The sequence below is a fragment of the Arvicanthis niloticus genome, chromosome 8, assembly GCF_011762505.2.
Source record: "Arvicanthis niloticus isolate mArvNil1 chromosome 8, mArvNil1.pat.X, whole genome shotgun sequence".
Taxonomy (NCBI): domain Eukaryota; kingdom Metazoa; phylum Chordata; class Mammalia; order Rodentia; family Muridae; genus Arvicanthis; species Arvicanthis niloticus.
Window position 1 is genome coordinate 80,487,954 of NC_047665.1, and position 21,396 is coordinate 80,509,349.

The following is a 21,396-nucleotide window of genomic DNA, read 5'->3' on the forward strand; positions in this document are numbered from 1 at the left end:
ACTAGAAGGAAATATCTGCATATTGTACATCAGATAAAGGCTTTACTTTCTAGAATGCTGGAAAACTACAACCTAACAACAAAGAAGAGAACTGTTAACAAGATGAGCAATGCCCTTGGGTACATATTTCTCCAAATGGTCAGAAAACACCCCAACACCCCTCATCATTGGTGAAATGTAAATCAAAACCACTATAAAATATCAATGGACACTCATTAAATTTAGTATTACAAAAATGTTAAGTAAAAACAGAAAAAAATAGGTGTTAGGGGATGCACTAAAAAATTAAAATCCTTTCACCCTGATAGTGGGCAAATAAAATACCACAACCATTGTGGAGACAGTATGTTAGTTTTTGTCAAATAATTAAACAGAAAACTACATGAGATGCAGCATTTGAGGGTATATACAAAAAAACCAAAAACCTAAAAGGACCCAAAAGTATTTGCACACCTGTACTCATGCAACAATTAGTCCTATGGGTACTATTATGAATAGTACCCAAATGCACATCAAAGGATGAATAGATAATCAAATGTGTCATAGGAAATACATGAATGAGTATTACAAAGGAAATCTGATTTGATACATGTAACAGGAGTGGACTTTGAAGACATGGCACTAAACCAGTAAACCAGTCACAAAATGACACATAATACTTATTATATGATACCATTGTTCCATGTACAAAGGATAGTCAAAATCATATTGACAAGAAATGAGACAGTAGTTTCCAGGAACTCAGGGAAAAAGAATGGTGGGTTGTGACTTACAGACTAGAGAATGGACGCTCTGCAAACGGATGGTGGTGATGGCACACAGCCATGTGAATGGACCAAATGTCACTGAAGCAAACATGTAAAACTAGAAGGAACATAAATGTCATCCATATTTTGTCACACACAAAAAAAGAGGCATGCACATGTAAAGAGAGAGCTTCCAGTTAAAAGCAATTGTTCTTGCAGAGTACCTGGGTTCAGTTCCCAGCAAGCACATGGCAGCTTATAACTATCTGTAACACCAGTTCCAAGAAATTCAATGCCCTTGGATCTGGGCAGGGCATGCATAAAGTGCACATACCTACATGCAAAACACCCACACACATAAAATAAAAATGTAAAAATCTAAAAAAAAAATGTAAGGATCTCTACGGGTATTTGTGTGGGGTGGGGGTTGAGAGGGGTAGTAAAATTTTCTTGTAAACCAGAGTGGCAGAAAGTGAAGATATTCTGAAGATACGTTGTATCTCTCAGTCTGGCCCTCAAACTATTGAAACAATGGGCACCCCATTAAATGGGAATTCTGCCAGGAATTGTATTCTTTGAAGAGGAGAAAGAAGCTTCGGCCAGAGGAGAGCTTGTCTATTGGGAAGAGTTCACCAAGTTCTAACAACTTCTCATGCCACCTTAAAGAATGAGCCTGAAGCCCAAAAATGATGAGATAATGATGGGTGGGACCACACCTTGCCAGGGCTGTTAAAGGTAAAATTTCTTGGCCCTATATTCAAACTTTTATCTCACTTCAGGACACCAACGTGGACTTGAATGATTTTCTGTAACTTCGTTCTTCTTCTAAACAAGACCACATTGAATAAATCACATTGTACTGCTTTATGTTATTATTTTGGCTGTTTATGTTAACTTGTTGGGGATGGGTAGCCAGACTGAACTTAGGGCATAGGTTATGATCCCAAGTTTGGCAACACCATGGTTGAATATGTTTGCTCCAGTTTGTTGATGTGAACACTTAATATGGGAATTTTTCACTTAAATCAAACATTTCTTCTCTTCACCCCTCTTCCATTCTCTTCTATTTTCCTGATCTGTGAGCTCCGTATTCTACCAATTTATTCACTATTTATGAATATTTATAGAAGAGAGCCTACAATTAATTCAGCTCTTAAATGTCTATTCTGTCTACAATGGTGCTTGGCATGTAATGGACACCAAATAAATGCTATTGTTTAAGTTGAATACAATGCGACCAGCTTTCAATATCTTCAGTTCTATATCCTAAATTCATACAATCACAGATCACACATATTTGAAAAGTGATTGTAGATGCAATGGCATTACCCATACCTTTTATTTCTTGGCATCATTCCCTAAACAATACAGCATAGAAACTATTTGCTGTGTGTGAGAAATTCTTCGTAATTTAAAGATCATTTAAAGTACACAGGGAGATATGCATAGGTTATAAACAAATACTACACCATTTTATGGAATCCACAGGTTTTCAAGTTTGCATAGGTCCTGGAACCAACCTTTCTGAATACAGAAGGATGTTGTTTAAATGTTTAAAGCTGTTGTTTATTGTGAGCATGCTACAATTCTAAAGTTAAGCTCTTTAAAAATTCAAGGCTGTCTCCTCCCTCTCAATAACACAGTGAAGTGGATATATAGTCCCTGGTTTGTTTTGTCTTTTTTTTTTCTCTTTCTAATCAGGAAATTGAGGTTTAGAGAAATTGAGTCACTTGTCCAACCGCATACAACCATTACTGAACTAGCTGAGTTGGGATTTGAATGAGTCTTTCGACTGCAGAGCTGATGTTCTTAACCTCTTGATAGAGGTTATACTTTGTCTTACATTTCACTAAGCACCCATTGACTTGCCAATTGTAAGACAGAGCATATAATCAAGAGCATTCTGTACAGTGTTTCCACTGTGCAGGTGCAGAGCACACAGGCTGCTGCTGAGACAGCCAGGCATGTCACCATGGGGCTTGTTACAGAGGCAGCTGCATTCAGATGACCAAGGGAATGTGTACAAAATGCTTCATCCCAGATGCTCTCAAAGACTATTCTCTTTGGCCTTTCCATCCCCCAAAGTGTACAGACAGACTACTAGAACATGCTAGGCTTTATGCAGGAAACTTTGTTAACAGGGAGGGAGCAGGCACACCTTCCTTGCAGCTCCTCAAAATCTCCTGCCAGTGGCTTTAAGAATTGTGAAATTCACAGATACTGCAATTGTAACAAGCAGGAGGAGACAGGACAAGTTAAATACCAGCTATGTAGGGAGAGATCATTATCTCAAGGAGAATTCAAATGCCAGAAACTGTGGTTGTAACTTCAATGACTTCCCAATTCAAAATAGGTGAGAATATCTCCATTAGAAAGAGAAGGTTCTTGGACTGTCAGAATGTCTGTGTGCTGCATGTGTGCTTGGGTGCCTGTGTGAAGGGCAACGGACAGAAAGAACATATTCAATATTAAAACAATCTCAGGCACCTACCATGCATTAGGAATTTACTGGGAACTGAGCACTCAAAGAGAAATAGATGGTAATAATGTATTTAACAGAGGATATAGGGGAGGCATCTCCGAAGAGGAATACCTGATTATTTTGTTTTAAATTTTTATTTTGAGAAAGGGTCCCAGGTATTCCAGACGGGCCTCAAACTCACTATGTAAGCCGAGGATCTCGAACTCCAGATGTGTTTGCCTCTCTCTTCCCAGTTCTGGAATTACAGGCAACACTATGCCTGGTGTATACAGTGCTAGAGAACAAAGCAGAGCTTTGAGCATGGCAAGCAAGCACCCTACTAACTGACCAGCATCCCTAACTCAAGAAAAGTATCTTTAGAGACAGCATAACAAGCAGCTTTGAGAACTATAATCCCTTGCACTTACAGAGGGCACCTTATAGCCAGTATCTCAGTGGAAGCGTAGCCAGTCTAATATAACACCTGATGGGCTCAATTTCCTGTGTATGCAGATAATAACTCCATTTTGCCCACCTGGGAAGTTCCAAATAGCCACAGAGTGAGCAAGAAGGTGGATGTCAGGATGGCATCCCTGGATGATCAGTGTAGAAAAGTAAGTGACATGAAAGCCATGTTGGGTTGACAGGGGATGGGGGCAGGGCAAATAGTGGTCTGCACAATGAACTCTTGCATGAACATTCTAAAGGACAGCTTTGTAAAGTGTCTGAACTCTGTGATGGGGAGAGTAGGGTCAAGAGCAATGGTCCCTCAGAGAAGAGATTTTGGCAGGACAAGCCAGGGGTCAGACCACACAGAGCCTGAGCAGGACCCAACCTAGATTAGTTAGACTTTGCCTAGCACTCATGGCAAAATAAGAGTTTACAGTTGCCTTGGGGCAGCAGGGGCAAAGTGGGATTCACCAAGGGGTAGAGCCTGAGGGGCCCCAGAAATGCTCTGCTGGTGGCTTCACAAGCTGGATGCTGGCATATGTGTATCCCCATGAACCAACGTGTCAGGCAGCCACTGATTATTATCTGGTAACTTCCTTTCCTATCTTTGGCTGCCCCATAAGCCCATCATTCCTTCTCTCCTCCTTATACCTGCATTCTCTCTTAGCTCCTTTCTTTCTCTTCCCTCACATCTTAGCCAATTCCAACTAAGAAAACATCTTTTGCTCTCTTCTTTTGTGTGTTTCTCCATTCCTTTTTATTTTTTTAAATGTCTTTGCTTTGATTTTTGATTCCATTTGTGTTATGGAAGAGTTTGTGTGCATGAGAGTGCAGGTACCCACAGAGTCCACAAGAAGGCATCAAATACTCTGGAGTTTCTAATGGTCATGAGCTGCCCCAAGTGAGCTGCTGGCACTAGACTCTGCTGTTGTACTAGAGCTGTTCGCTGCTGACCTGAGATTCCAGTTTCTCAATTACATTTTCTGTCTTTCTTTCTTTGTTAAGATTTACCAAATTCCCCTAACCACAAGATGCTTCATGACAAATGCACACACGGAACAACAGACTGAGTACTATTTCAGCTCTGCATCTTAATATTATATTTGGGATCAGTAGAACTACAATTCAAACTCCCCAAAGTTTTGAAAGTATTCAGCAATGTCTTTGAAAATATGTTTCCATGTTATCTTTTTTTTAAATTGTACCCACTTTTCTTCCATATTAGCACTCAAAAAAAAAGAAAATTATTATTTGTTTTTTTTTTAATCTGTGGCATAATTACTTCTACAAAAAAAAAAACCATTATTTTGTACTACGCTTCACCACTAGCATACAGTATTTTGGGTAATTATGAGTTAAAATATCTTCAGGAATCTAGGTGGAAAACTTAACAACCACTTATAACATTCTTTGTTCCTATAATGGATTGGAAGTTTGGTTAATCGAGATACCATAAATCTTCAGACCCACTGAAAATGTTTAATATGCAAAACCAGTTTTTTAAAACTTTATTGATCAGTACTTTTATGGGAAGCCAGGTCAAGTCCTTCTGCATCTCTTTAATTCAAGGAAAATGTATCATTTCCAGGGAAGAGGCGGGTAAAATGGGTCACAAATTTTCTCTAGGGTATGAATCAGTGGCAAGGTGAACAGAGGCCCCATGGCTATCTTCACAGTCTTAATGGTTTAAACTAAAATATGAACATAAAAATGGAAAGGAGAATATGGAATGGCATCTACTCTAGGGCTTAAAGAAATGACCTCGCTTGAGTCTGCATTTGGGGATCAGTCAATTCCTTCCAGGTCTCACTGGGGAATTCTTGCCAAGAAATGACCTGCTTACTCTGTTTTAGCCTTCAATCCTTTTGAGGTACTTAATACTCTGCCGCACAACAGGAGTGCCCAATCCACAGCATTCTTGAGCTAAGAGCTCTCATTGACAGTATGGTGGGCCTGCCAATGGTTACTGTTCTGTTCTATGTTTGAACTTTGAACAGTTTTCAGCTACAAAAGAGATAAGGATATCTATGTGAATGTAGATGGAGGATTTAAATATCAGGAATTACAGGATACTCTCCAGATAAGACAGAAGATAGAAGATGCAGATCTCCTGGCCTTCAGCCTGGTGTGTCAAAATGACCAAGGAGGTGATTTCACTTTTCTATGTTTTCCACACAAAGAAACCTACTCAGGTCTCTGTATGTAGGTGGGAAAGATATGCTGTAAATTTGAGAAGCAACAAAAAAGCCTTACAGCAGCAAACTGAGCTCTGTCCTATAAAGAACTATAAATCTAGGTCCTGAGATAGCTCAGTGGGTAAGGACTGTTGCTGCCAAACCTGGTAACCTGAGTTCAATCTCAGAGACTCATATGGGTAAAGGAAAGAACTAAGTCCTCTACTTTGCCCTCTGACTTCACACTTGTGCCATGGAGCATCTACACCCACATACATACATATCCTACCTATGTAACAAAATAGAAGACAGACAGAGAGATAATAAATAAATAAATAAATAAATAAATAAATAAATACTTAGAAAATAAAAACATTTGACCAAAGGCAAGTGCCCTAACTTTCCTAAATTTACATTTCCCAGGTCATTAATTTGGAACTGTAATATCCTGAACACTGTGAAATCATGAGTAATTGATGTGACAACTGACACAGTAAATCACAAATAATGGGGATGAAGTGGTATTGTTCAAAGCATATTCCTTTCCTAAGGCCTTGCAGGTTTATTAAAGGGTCTGCAGGGGAAGTAACAGAGCCTTAAGCTCTTCCTTTGGCTAAACTTTTCCACCAAGAAAATGAGGCTCAGGTCCTGGCAGAACAAGTGCTGAGCAGACTAAAGATTAAGGAAGAGGGGATAGTAGAGCATGGGAGATAACGGAGGAGGGAAAGAGAAATGATGGAGAAGAGGTTTAGATATGGAGAGAGATGAGGAGAGAGCAGGGGAGAGTGTGTAGAAATATTTTAAGAAAATACCAAAAAGTATAAAAAGGGCATATGAAAACATGATTTTATGATTATATATATTTGGATGTATATATATATATACACATATATATATATATATGTGTGTGTGTGTGTGTGTGTGTGTGTGTGTGTATGTGTTTCTGTGTGTATGTATATGTGTGAACATGTGTATGTATGTATGTATGTATGTATGTATGTATGTATGTATATATGTATGTATGTATTACTGCACACATGGAGCAGTGCTCCTCCCAGAAGCTATAGTTGCCAAACAAAAGCCAGTGCCAAGTGTAGGAGACCTCTTCTTGAATTATTGGTCAGAAGTATTCCAAGGACCCTCCCAAAACAATACAGGCTCTTGTCTGATCTTAGTTATATACCACAAGGCAATCCAAGACCCTATTACTGAAGACACCACACACTTTGGTCACAAGATCTGGAGAAATCAAGTTGGTACTGACAGAAAGCTTTCTCTCTGACAGCTAGCTTTCATAGTACTGGGGGTTGCTAGGTAGGCAGTGGGGATGGGTAAAAATCATCAACATCTTTTCCGAGTTATTAACCCCATGACCTATGATAATGACCTGTGTGGGTACTGTAGTGATACAGATGTTTGAGGGTAGCCAACTGCTTTCTGATTGAATTGACTTAAGGACTGCTCCATGGGAAGTAACATATGCCTGCTTCTGTAAACCTAGTCAAGAACTCAGAGAGGGAAACTTCACGGGCCTCATGGGTGAAATATCTATTATTACTTTGCTAAAGAGACATAGTATCAAACTGCTGTCTTAAATTCATACATCTACAAACATAAGCATTTCTCCCAATCCTACCATGTATTAAAAAGTAGTTAACACAGAATCTCACAACTGGCAAAAGTTGAGAATAAGTGTTCCTGGAGTTCTCAGGCACAAGTGAGGCACCTATATCCTATCCCTCAAAACCCAGGGACTATCACTAAAGAGGGCCAAAAGACTGTGACAGCCAGCATTAGAGGGGGCTGGGGTGAAATAGTATCTTCTGGCATGACAGGACTGCTGTACTCATGAACTCATAGCAGCCTTGTGTACTCACCAGACCCACACAAGATCAATTCAGTGAATGGGAAGAAGGTTGTGAATCTGCTTCTCTAACTGAGGAGCTACTTTCAATTGATGGCTTCTGGGAAAAAGAGAGTTCGTTTTTCTTAAGTGTATATCCCCTGACCTATCAGTGGATGTCTCCACATCCATGAGTATATGGACACCACAAATTTGATTTAATGGGTTGTTACAAAAATGAAAAGGGGACATGAAGTTGGGAAATGGTGGGGAGGTTGGGAAATGGGATGAGGCAGATATAGGAACAAAGAGTGAGGCTGAGTAGATTTAATATTAACTGTATAGAATTCTCAAAGAATTAATATAAATATTATGTTGTCAAAAATAGGGTATAATAGAGTATAATGTATAATAGGGTATAAACAGATGTAATTAGAAGATTAGATAGGATTACAAATGGTCAATGCAAAGAACATGGGATCTGCTTTAACAGACTCTGCTCAAACATTAATTTCACTACAAACAACACTAGCAAAGGCATCTTCCTACCTGGTAAATAATAGATAATAAATATGAATTATTTTCATATATATATATGAGAAAAGATGATACTCTTTTATATATATATCCAGAATATATCTTGAGCACACCAAGATACACACATTCTTGTTTACTTAATAGGTAATACAGATTTCAATGGATATCAGAGTAATTCCTTTCTCTCATCTCATGACTAATAGGAAGTCAGCTTCCTATTAATAAGAAGTAATTTTAAAAGTTGTTACTGTAAAGGTCAAATCAAACTGATTCCCTTCAGCTGTATCTCACTGCCAGCTCTCATGAGATCCACAGCACAGCACATCTCCTTTGCTGCTACCCACACAGTGAACACATAAGTAGGCTGAAGGCAGGGTCCTTTACTTGAAACTGAAAGAAAAAAGAAATATAGACAGAGCTAAACTGGATTCTACAGCCAAATTTACTAAAAGAGGCCAGATAAGCAGCCAATAACCTTGGATGACAGCTGCTAAGTTGTCCAAAATTTCCAGAAAGCCACTAGTTTGTACATTTAGTGCTTTCCAACACCTTGCTCCATCCCTGGCTTTATTGTATGTTGTATGTTGGAGGGAGGTTCCTTCAATGTCATGGGACATCAGACCATATGTAGTCCTGTGTTGTTCTTCCAGCTCTGGGCAACCTTGTAACTAGGACCCAATCCTAAGTGTACCTGTTTTTTCAACAGGAGCACTAAAATCCTTGTTCTGATTATCTCCTTGTGAATCTCTGTAGAGACCTGACAGCCTTCCTTCCAGATATATTCTGCAACAGGTAGAAAAATCTTCTAAACTCTTCTGCCTGCTTGTTGCCTTGCCCTCAGGGATAGTAAAGACTTCTGTGGGGTTTCAGATCTTAATGTTACACTGGTGGATACAACTGTCTCCTCTGGCAAGTGATTTGAGTGGAATTCAAAATCCCTCAGGTCCCCAAGATCTCTGAGTGCTGCCCTTGAGTGTCCGACAGTCACATTGTTCAGACGTGAGCACTTTATTGCTGTAGATGTAAGAGTACTTTAAAGAGGTATGACCCACTAAGCTGGCTTATATCAATGAACTATACTTGTTCCTTTAATCCTTGGTGACCAGCATGATATCTGTATATAGCAAATACGATAGGAGTGTCACCATACCACAGTCTGCCAAAAGCCACACCAGAAGATATCACACATCCACATAGCCTGTCTGTTAGAGCAAAGGTCTGCATCAAGTATTACTGGTATTCGGTTGAGGGCAATTCTTGACCACATGCAGACGGCAGGAAGCTGAGCAGAAGTAAAAAGAGACTAATGAGTTTGAAAGTCGTGTGTATGTCTGTGGGTGGAGGAGGAGGTGGTAGACAAGATAAAACAGGAATAAGCTGAGAATATCATCAATTGTTACCAAGGAGTTCCACTTAAGTCTCAGTAGCAACTAGCCCGTGTAATCAGCTTTCTATAACTGTGGGTTCTACATCCATAGATCCAGCAGCCATAGATAAAATTATGCTAAAATAAATCAACTGTGTCTATACTAAACATGTTCTTGTCATTATTTGCTATGCAACACAAGGTAACAACAATTTGCACAGCATTTATGTTTTATTAGGTAAGTAATCTGGGGATGATTTGAGCATGTAGGAATATTGTACAAATGATACACATTGCTGTAGTCTTAACAGAATACCACTGTATGCCCTTTCTCACCAGGTATTGTAGATGGGGCAGAAATTGTTCACTTATGTGTATGGCATACTGAATTGTTCATGACCAGAGAGTCAGTGGGAGACAACATAAGAATTAGCTTGAGGTACATGGGCCCTGAGCCCTGGCTCCTGCTCTTCCTGAAGCATTGGTGTAGCTATGAGACACATACATGTCATTGGGGAGATATTTCAATGCAAGGGAAAGATCCTGGAAAATAGCCTTGATCAGAAATTATATGGCAGAATCCCTTATAGAGTAATGGTTCCCGGTTCTGGCTTACTTGAAAAATGCTAAAAGAGATTTTTAAATGTCTACATTCAGGGCCATCCCCAGAGATGTCCATTTCTGTAGTCTCTGGAATTAACATTTACATTTTATTTTCTAACTCATCCTGGGGGTGAAACTCGGGGTCTTCCTTATGCTTGGTATGAACACTTACCCATTCCCAGCTTCAAGTGGATATTTTAAATAGTTTCTCAAGTACCTTCATAACAAGAAGCCCAGGTTATTACCATGAAAGGGGTTCCTTCAGGGACCATACTTACTCACAGGTCTTTTCCTGTCCTCACTTTCCTTGACCAAAAGTACTGCCTCACACTGACATAGCACCTGATTCTGGCACCTTCAACATTAACATACACGTGTTTGCTACATGCTTTGAAAGACCGGATAGCTATCTTAATTCACATTTGCTAATTCACTTGAAAGGGCAAGCTGTTGATAGTGGGTGCACAGTACAGAAAACAGCCAGGTCAACCCCAGAACCTTGTCCTTGGGAGTTCATCTGCCCCAGCTGCCTTGGTGAAATTCCACTGCTCAGGTTATTCTCTGGCAGTAGTTAAACCTCATATACCTTTTCTGAATGGATTACCTCAGAACTCCAAATGAAAATGCAGGGTAGGTTAGAAAAGAATCGTTAAGTATAATCCTAGATCAGCAAGCATAGATCAACAACAGATTACTCCACTATGGAAAGGCAAGCAAACAAACAATAACAACAACAAAACAAGCCACTGTATTGGGTTTACCCACTGCCTGAAACAAATTACTCCAAGTACAGCCACTCATCTAGGACACCCCTCAAAACATTCATGTGAATAGCGAAACAAAGCACACAGAGAAGCAAAAGTAAGTCAAGAGGTGCCCGTGGCCAATGAAGAAAGTATGGTTGGTGGTGGCAGTTGAAATGGCTTCGTAGATGCCAGCTGATCATGCCCAGACCCTGGTCTCCCATCTGAATATGATCATTGATTCAGACAGAGGACTCCCAGATACTTGTCATATCTACTCCAACAAAAAGGCGCAGAACATTTTTAACCCAACAGCTCATAATTGTAATGAAATGATTCCGGCCAAGAGGGCCCATTTATAATAATGAATTCAAATCAGATTCATAGAAGGTATAATTCAACTATAAAGAATAGCACCTTCATTTTCCATATCATCTCTTTTCCAAAAAGGCAAAATAACTCAATATTAAAATAATTATTTTTACTTTTCAACCAGCCCTGTGAAATAGTTACAGGAATAATAATATGGCCTTGTGTATATAAAATGAGTTTTTATCTATACTGAAAACGTTAGTCTTCTTTAGCATGTCACTTCTGAAGGTTCCTCAGCACAATCAAGGGCCTGCCATAACAAAACTGATCTCCCACAGAAAGCAATTGTCCTCTCTGAGTTGGGGAAATTTTCACAGGAAAACATGAGTGTGTAACCAAGTTTCTAGATATCTTGGCTTTACCGACTGGTCTCTGCTCCTTCTCTGACTTAGTTCAAGATTTAGGAAATGAAGGTCATGTGAACTGGGACAGTTCAGCAAACAAACAATACCTTCAAGAGTGTTTTCTAATTCTGATAGGCATGAGTATCATTTAATGTATCATGGATACATTCTGAACACTAACTTCCCCAGAAATAAACCACCAATAAACTCTTTCAAAGATACTTAAAAGTTACTTTACATAGAGCTATAAGGTTATAGAGAAATCTATAAGGCTATAGCACAACTCTTTCCTAGCATGTATAAGGCCCTGGGTTTGATCCCCAGTATTACAAAAAATTGAAGAGAAAAAAAATGGATTGTAAGTTTTAAAAAGCAAAATACTACCAAATAACATGTGATAGATTTCTCTGAGGCCAAGCAAGTGTCTGGGTTTCCACTTACTGAGAACTTGGCCTCTAGGTGAGACAACTGAGTACCATGTTTTAATGACAGGAAAGGAGCACAGCTCACAGAACAGATTAGAAGGCAAGGAAAAAGAGAGAGGTTGAAAGCCGAGCTGCCCAACTCTGCATGAGGTGTTTATGTTCTTTAAAGAAATACTGAGATAGTAGCAAAGAAATAAAGCTGTTTTACAGAGAATGGTAAGAGTTAATGATGGTGGGAAGAAATGAAGGGGACCAAAAGTAACAAGAAAAGAGCAATGGGAGAGATTACACAAGGTAAAACCTGTAGAGGAGATCTGGAGAGTAATATGTGGGCACAGGGATAGGTTTGTCTACAGCAGGGGAAAGGTGCAGAAGAAAAAAGAGAGGCAAAATCAACACAGCTCTTACTGGCTTTTAAAAGTCAGCTACAACAGTCAGGTAAGCAGCAGCAGTCAGAGTTGAACATGTAGGTTGTTGTTTTCCACAGAGCATGAAAAGCAACTATTCAGCTTTTCCTTTTTTATTCCCTTTCCCATTACCAAGCCCAGCTGTTAAACATTAGAATTGAAGATCATGAAAACAGGCCAGCAGCTAATAAAAAAAAAAAAAAAAAAAAAAAAGGAAATGGTAGAATGGTAGATGGAAGCTGGCCCTCTGCTGGTAGAACTATCTTACTGCATCCCAGAAGGCAAAAGCTCAAGTTTCTAAGTTTCTGATTTAATTTTCAGGGGCAGGAGGAGGACAGCAGAATCCATAAATTTACCACTGATATCCCCTTGTTTATGAAACAAGTCTTTGCCTCTAACGAAAGACTGGAAGAAAAAGAGGCATACAGCAGTGTTCAAACTCTCTTGCCACTACCGAGTGCCCACATTTCCTGGGTTCACATACACCGGACTTAGATGCTTTTGGCACCTTTGAACCACCAGTCCCCTGCAAAAGTGCATGCCAACAAGTCATACCTCAAAGAGCAGACCTAGAACCTTCCTTGAAGCAACAAAATAAGGATAATGCACTCTTATCTCCTAAAAGCTAAGGGGTGCTAAAAGGACAAGAAGCACTTGCAACTCAAGCTGTCTATAAGGAACATCTCTGTTGTCCTTTTTAGAACCATGCAGATCCAGAAGACGGGACTTTTGGACCTTTCACTAGCTGTAAAGATGATTTTCCTACGAACCTCCCAAGGTAGAAGAGATGCAAAATTTAACCCTAGGGTTCACGCAAAGAACAATGATGTTTCAGAAGCCCTGGTTTATTCCTCGGGGAGAGGCTCCACAGGGAAAAGCACAGGGAACAGGAAGAAGGAAACCCCACCCTCAATATCTCCTTGTAGAAGTCAGGCATTCTGGTTGCAGAATCTGGGTCAGAATGTTTTATCTTTACCATAACCATCAAAGTCATAGGCAGGGCAAACGCATTCACCCTGTGTACACTGTGAGACGTAGTTAAGCTGGGATGTCCCTGAATCTGTCTCCTAGGACCAGAACTGCCTCATTAAAGGGATAAAAGATGATATCTGCTGAGCTGGTGGAAAGTGGTGGCTGCATTTTTATTAAAGTCTCTGCTGCAGCAGGCCCAGTCCCCAAAGGTTCATATTCCAAGCATCTCCACCCCTCTGCCTGGAGCATGGAAGTGATTCTCTGTAACTCATTAAGCTAAAACAAAAAGCTTCCCTATTGTGCTTCACACACAGGAATGATGTCGGTGCATAAAAGCTACATGCTTGGTCCCAGCGCACAAAAATACAAAGGCCTCATAATTTGCATCAGGGCCCAAGTGCACAGCACAGGTTTAGATTGAGGGGCTGTGTCTTTACGAGACTCATAAAAAGTCATGCCCTGGCACGGGAAATCTAGAGCCTTCAATTGTAAAAGTAGCTCCAACACACACTTTCATCATAGATGATTATCTAAGGGCAATCCTGTGTCATCATATCCTCCTGGCCTGGAAAAAAAATCCAAGGGTATTTAGTTAACCACGCAGTATCACATCTGGGTGTGAAACTTGCTATCCCATAGCCCCATGGATACATGGTGTCCCAAGTGTAGACTTCATCATTGCCTGCAAGATTGCAGACCAAAAGAGGACCAAATGACAAAGACGTCCAAGAAAACTGGTATCAGCAAGCACACGACGCAACTGGCCACTTCTTGGGCCCGCAAAAAGCCTTTCACATGCTTAAATGCCCCTCTTTCTAGCTTCCTTTTCTCTCTTCTTCACCCCCTCCCCTTGAAGCCATGTATGTGCAATAGGTTCTGTCCCCAGGTGAAGAAAGGCTCCCTACCTGAGGGTGGCGCTCTCCCCCTGCCGGACCGTCACGTTGTCCATAGCTTTGGGAAAGGTGGCATCTCCGCTGCGCACCGGCACTCCTGTGGGTACAAGGAACAGCAGCCTGAGAGACACGACCACGAGGCACTTCCAGGGCAGGAACAGGTACCCACAGACCCCCATTCTCGACAACCACAACTTCCCAGAACTCCTGCAGCTGTACGATCCTTGTCCCCTGCCCTCTCAGAACGGCCGGAAGTGTTGAGGGGCGAAAGCACACAGAGAGCAAACCAGGAGCTGGGAGCCGGAGAAGGCAAGGCTGAGTCCAGGCTCTCCGGAGCCTAATAATTCTTCCTCGGCTCCAGCCTCAGCTTTCCAGCCTAACAGAACCAGATGCCCCCTCCTGCATCCAAAAAAGAGCTTTCTCGACGCTCCCTGGGGCGGAGGGAGCGGAAAGGGGGGGCACGAAAGAAGGAGCAGGGACGAAGGTCACAGATTGTGCGTTCTCTGCCTCTCTCGGTGAAGCTACTTTAAGATTCAGTTGGGCGCGTTCTGCAGAGGTCTGGCATCAAAAGTTTATAACCCAAAGAAGGCAAGTGTCTCTGACAGAAAGGAGATGTCATTAAAAAAAAAAAAGCTTCTGATTTCAAGGAGAGGAGAAAATGTTTTATTAGATCACACACATGTTTGGATGGAGTTAGAAAACAGCCCCGAGTCTTGCATCTGGACCCCAAGGTGATAAAAAGTTCCACACGGTGACCCGCAGCAGGCGTAGCCCGGTTCTTCTGCTCTGAGGTTGTCCTCCCGGTAGCCCAGTGGGCGAGTCCTGCCAGCCCGGCCCTTGCCAGCCCGCGGAGCACCACAGGCGCAGGCTCTGGGCACGGGGAGCTGAGCGGACTGCGGCCCCCGCCTCTTCTGGGACGCTGCACGGGACGCGGGGACGCGCGGACGCCACGCTCAGCGGCCGCCCCCGTCCTCCGCGCCTCCTTCCTCCGGGGAGAGGCCCCAACCCGCGCGGGACCCGACCGCTGGGGTTGTCATGGCAGCAGCAGCATCCCTGACCGCCACTTTCTCCCGGTGTCGACTTAGAGCAAACCGAGTGGCGGGTGGAGCGGACTGCTCGCTCATCCCAGCGGTGCGGAGCTTGGGCGCCCACCTTAACCCCCGCAGCGCCGAGACAGAAGCATCCAAGGCCCGGATCCCCAGGGAAGGTGCCTGGTGCCTCAAGGGGCTCTGCTCTCTCTATATACCAGAGCGAGCTGAACTGAGGAGGTGCTGAGTCCCTCTCATTGCTTCCCCTGATATGGGTGGGAACATTGAGGGGAGGGCTGGAGAAGGAGTTCTGGGGAAAGCAGCAAATTGAAAACTGACACTGGCACCTTCCTTCTGCAATGCCATGCAGAAGTTGTCAGATCCCGCCCAGGAGAACTGAACTGCCTTTGCCACTCCAGGTAGCTGAGCCAATATGGATGTCCACTCCTCTGCATCTGTCCATGCAGGCTTTAGTCCTACCGCACAGCTTTCCTAGGCCTATGAAAAAAAAAAAAAAAAAAACTGTAATACACTCCCCTGTTCTGGTGGCCTACCTAGAAACACTTAATGCCCCTCCACTCCATGTCTGCCTCCCTAGCTGACAATTGAATTTCTTCTTACAAGACAACATGCAAAATAATCCACCACTATCTGTGCCTCTTATTGTGAAAAGGAAGAGCCAGGAAAATCACGTGGAGATCTTAAAATGTAGTAGTACTGATCTTCATAAAACCCATCTATGGTTTTCTGATTACAGGAGAGAGCATCATAATAGTGCCAAGAGGGAACTCCAGGATACAGTGTTCCTAGAGGCCAATCTCTAGGTTGCTTTGGGCTGAGATCCATCTCCTTCAGTCTAAACCCAAGAGCACAGCTTTCCTTGGGCCTGCCATTATTCTTGCTCCTGCTCTGCCTGGCAGAAGCCTCCCCTCTCTGCGTGGTACTCATGCCTGTATCCTAATTTAATGGTTGCTATGTGCGTCTGCTCTACTGTACTTTTTTTTTTTTTTTCTCGAAGCCTTTTGTTAAATTAGGCAGGGCTCCGCACAATTGCCAAAATGAAATGTAATTCAAAAATAAGCATTAAGCTCTTCGTGTTTATTACTTCAGTTGCCGAAGGATACAAAGGCATCCTACCTGCTTTCATTTCCAAAGGACTGAGAAGGAAAAAAAAAAAAAAGAATACTGCCCCGGTCCCACTTGCAAAAATGCTTAGCTCACATACACGTTTTAGGCTTAAAATTTTTAATTAGAACATCTTACATTGGAAGGATAGAGTTTATATCACTAGTCATATCAGCTATAGTGAAAATTATATCGGGAGAACAGGTATTACTCAGATGGGAGTGGGAGACCAGACTCCTTCATGAGGTCTTGGGAGGCAAGGCTGAAAGAAGAAACGGTGTAGATAGGGATTGGGTGATGCTGAGAGCACTACCAGTATTTGGGGATCACTACGAGTATTTGGGGATCATCACCAGTATTTGGGGATCACTACCAGTATTTGGGGATCACCACCAGTATTTGGGGATCACCACTCCTCACCCAGCCTCTATACTCCCCCACACCCAAGAAAGCTGAGGAAAGACACACCAGTTTTAATACATGTTCTTCTTCTAAAAACAATCTGAATTTTCTGTACATATATAATCCTCTGGACCCTGTGATTCTGCGAGCCAGGATCAATGGCTAGAAAGGCTCTTACATGTGTTATGCTGTAGCTGACAATGAGATCCTGTGGTTAGAACTTCCTGTCACCAAACTTGTGTCTTAAATAAGGGTGAGGATATAAGCAGAGCCTGGTCAGACGGCATCTCCCAGGTTCTCTATCCCTGCTGCTCAGTGGTAACATGCTCAGATCTTCTCAGACACCTGTTGGTTTGATTTCTTATCCAAAAGTGGCTGGTGGGGCCATTGTTGCACTAACTCAGGAAAGATGGCTTGAGATAGGAAGAGCTATTAGAGACATCAAGAAAGAAGAAATATGTGCAAGGTTCCGGATGGGGAAAGGATGACTGAGGCTAGAGAAGAGATGAACTAAGGTGGAGATAAGTCTTCAATAACACACACAGAGGCTTGTGCCTATGAAGGAACATGCTAAGGAGGCTACTGTTTACCAGGCTAGCTTTCTCCAAGTAAAGGATTTTGGAGACTGAAAGAACAAAGAGTCAGGGTCTATACTCTCCTGTTACAATGGCTCCTAGCTTAGTCTCTGTGACAGAATCAATCTGAATTCACAAACTTGTGATTCAAGGAAGAAGCTACAAAGATCTTTGTCTAAATGTTCATCTTCATCTCTGTCTACAGCATTGGGGGTAGTAGTCCACAGTTCATTCATTTGTAAAACACTGGTATGAACTAGTAGAATGTAGGGCTAAAACATAAGCTTAAATGAGAAAAGGGAACAGAGTTGAGGTTTACAATACACACAATTAAACAATTTGTGCCCGGCATATTCTGTGAAAAGCTTTGGCCCATGGCAATGATAGGCTAGGCTTCTCATTACACCTCCTTAGATATATAAATTTATATGTAGAGACAATTTATGATATGACTGGAATACTGGCTTTGAAGTTGGGTTTTCTATTCAAACACAGAGTCCTTGTGTCTCCATGTCTGTGCAACTCATATCAAATAATACCTATCTCATCCAAAGGGTAGGGAACAAAGAATGCATCTAAGCATAGCTGGAACTGTGCTTAATCAGAATGGAGAAAGTGACCAGCACACAGATCCTCGAAAGAAGAGTGTATTCTTTATAATTCCCAAGAGAAGGGCCACATCACCCAGTGACATATCCAGGGTTGGTCTGCAGATATAGAAAGTAAGAAGGAAGTGTGGCAAGAGGATTTCTTATGGTTTCCATGGGAGGGGTTGGGCAAGGAAGGATGAGAAAACTGGATTACATAGTGGTGGATATTTTGGCAAGTTCTGTGGGTGATCTCAGTAATCCTCAGCTTGGCCCTGGCTTAGGGTAAGAAATGGTCCCTTGGTCTCTGAGGATTAGATAGAGAAAGTGGTTCTTCCACCCGAGAATGAGGCAGTCTTAGGAGAGCCAGTATCTCTGGGAATAGAAAGGTCTGGTCAAATACATGTGTGAAGGAAATTGATTTTGATTAAATCTATAAATGAAGTTAATGCTTAGCAGGCTAGGAACCATCATCAACATACTTTATGGTTCTATAGCATAACATGTATTTTCATGTAATAACAGGTGACATGGAGAAAAGTTTGAGGGAAATGATGTAAAACACAATGTACACAAGAGAACTTAAACTCACCTACACAACCTTTGCTACTTATGACAAGATCCAGATTCCAGAGGCTGTGGTCTACACAAGGTGAGATCACTGGCTACCTAGAAAGAAATAGCTGTGAATGGCTGACGAAAGTGAATTCTGACAGGGGAGATTTTGAGAGAGGGAGAAAAGGAGAAGCAGATGGGAAGAAAGGCTGTAAAGAGTTCTGGTGGCTTCCAGACTCCAGTGACAGGTGGCAACTTGAACCAGCAGGTGGTATCTGCAGCCTATAGATTGAATGGCCGGGAGAAGCTGGGTAAGAGGAAGAATCCTCCTAACAAGAAAATACACATTACAGCCTAATGATGTTAGGTTAGACCTGATAAAATCAGATGGTGAGATGGTGTTCCCATTGTTTTCTTACTTAGGTGTAAACTCTGGTTGGTGATAGAATCTCACCTGCCTCTTGGGAAGGCAACCCCTGTGCAAGTGGGCCCTTGCCTCATCTCAATGAAGGACAACCAGTCAGCAAAGCATGGCTGAAGACAGTCCGGCAGCTTCTGCCCAAAACCTAAACAAGTGCCTGGCTCTTGATACTTCAAGGCACCTGTGCTGCTACACTTGCTACGTTCTGCATGTATGCATAAGGTACGTGTGTGTGTGTGTGTGTGTGTGTGCCTGTGCATGTGTGTCTGTGTGTGTTTCTAAATGGTATTGCAGACTGTGCAAACTGCCTCTTCATGAATCATATAACAGGAAATAACCAAGGCAAATAAAAGAGAAACTAGTTTTTTAAATGACAAAACCGCTTAACTCTGGAAAAAGAATATAAGGACATGGTTTAGTGAGCAGGGTGTTTGTCTAGTATGCAGGAACCCCTGGGCTTGATCCCAGCATCACATGCACTGGGCACAGTGACACATGCCTGTGATCCAAGCACAAGGGAAGGGGAGCAATGAAAATCGGAAAGTCAAGTTCATTCACTGCTATATAGTGAGTTTGAGGCCAACCTGAGCTGCACAAGACCCTATCTCAGTATTTTTCCCTTTGAAAACCCTCCAGCACTATTTCCAATTTGCTCACACATTAAGCCACTTACTAATCTGTAAATATGATTACATGTCTATTTTATGGTGGACAGTCTTTCAAGGACTGGAGATGCAGTCTCCCATTAATAACACAAATATTTTTATATGCCTTTCTGCAAGGGTGTGAATAAGTGTTGAGGTGGGAAAAGAGATCATGAAAAATAAGTAAATAGACATATTTAGATTGGGCAATGTGCTATCAAAAAAAGTGTTATGGGAGTTGATGGGATGGAAAGGATGATAAGTTAGGTAGTTAGGGAAAGCATCTTTGCAGCGGTGACATCCGAGAAAAGACCTGATTGACTATTGGATCCAGACAAGCAGGACCATGAAAATGGCTGCTGTGAGGGTGACTGGCAGAGGAGGTTTAGGCGAAGGCAGAAGGCATAAGAGCACTGGATCTTGGGTACCAGGGAAACTGTATAAGGATTTAATTCTAAATTCTGTGCTATAACCTCAGAGACTTTCAGCAGGCAAGTACCAGGATCTGAGAGATGAAACGTTGCAGATGCTTTGACCATGCATAGGCTAGAGAATGGATGGCAGGAGTACACAGAGAGTAAGAGAAGGAAAATAGCAACGGCGGTGGAAATAGTAGCATGCAAGGCCAAAGAAAAGGGATGCGGCAAATACAATAGCTAAGATTGGTCCCAAATTTGGATTTGGGGGTGGAGTAAAAGAAAAGAACTGAGAGTGATTTTGATAGCTAGGAAGTGCCGCTCTCTGTAATAAAGATAGATGAAGAAGGAATATCCCGGAGGCCATGGATTTGAGAAGACTACAGCCTAGTGCAGATGTCAGGATGACAGGAGAAGGAAAAGCCTGAAGGAGCAGCAGAGAACTGGGGGCAACATCATTTTTTTCCTCATCCTCAACCTGCTTTCTCATTTGCTATTTTTAAAGTGGCATTAAAATTCTCCTTTATGAATGTGTCATAGGGACAAAATGGTCACAGCATCTTTATTGGACCTAGAGGTTCCCATGACTTGACCTGTACTTTAAAAACAGACCATTTCCTTACATCCTGAATGACCTGAGATAGCTACTTAACTGTTAGTGTCTCAGTGCTTCTTGCCTGCTTGATCACATTCCATCTCTACAGAGTAGAGTCTAGCATGATGCTATCACTATTTGTTAAGAAAATGGAATGTTGTTCATTTATAATGTAAGTGGAAGGACTCAGATTCAGGACCTCAAACTCCATTGTAACTTCCTGGCTGTGATTTAGAACAAGGAAAAGCCTTTATTTTATGGTGTATGGTGGATAAAAGGGTCTAGGGCACTGCAGTTAGAGGCTAGACTGACTCCCACCTCGACAGCCCACCATCTGTGCAACATTACTTCTGTTGCTTAGCTAAACTAGCCTCCAGCTTGCATCTCTATAAATGCAGGCATGATACCAGTACATTTGTACAGTGTTTATGAGGGTCTACCCTAGCCATCTTAGCTTGTCAAAGCAAATCTACATACTGATGGCTTCAACAAAAAAAACTTCCTTCTTATAGTTCTGTACCCTAGAAGTCTGGGAGCTCTGAGGGCGTGCTCTCCTCCTGGATTCTGACAGCTACCTCCTGGTTGCATGTATATCCATGGCACGCAGTCAATGCTTTTTCTTTTACAAAGCCAGTGGTTCCATAGGATCAGGACCACTTTTATATCCACACACAAGTAACCATAATCACCCCCTAAAAGCCTCACTCCCAAA

At 42.0% G+C, this 21,396-nt stretch overlaps 1 protein-coding gene across 6 annotated transcripts in view; it reads right to left on the reverse strand.

Annotated features, from left to right (window-relative positions):
- The window catches only part of Opcml (opioid binding protein/cell adhesion molecule like), a 1,093,816-nt gene that overhangs the window by 496,403 nt on the left and 576,017 nt on the right, over positions 1–21,396 (reverse strand). For 2 of the 6 annotated variants that reach the window (XM_076939692.1, XM_076939694.1), the window contains exon 2: positions 14,349–14,433. In XM_076939692.1, the coding sequence (XP_076795807.1) occupies positions 14,349–14,433 (85 nt within the window). Of the gene's footprint in view, positions 1–14,348; positions 14,991–15,015; positions 15,435–18,645; positions 18,665–21,396 lie in introns of those variants that run through there. The other 4 variants (XM_076939695.1, XM_076939693.1, XM_034510397.2 and 1 more) reach the window with 4 other exon arrangements.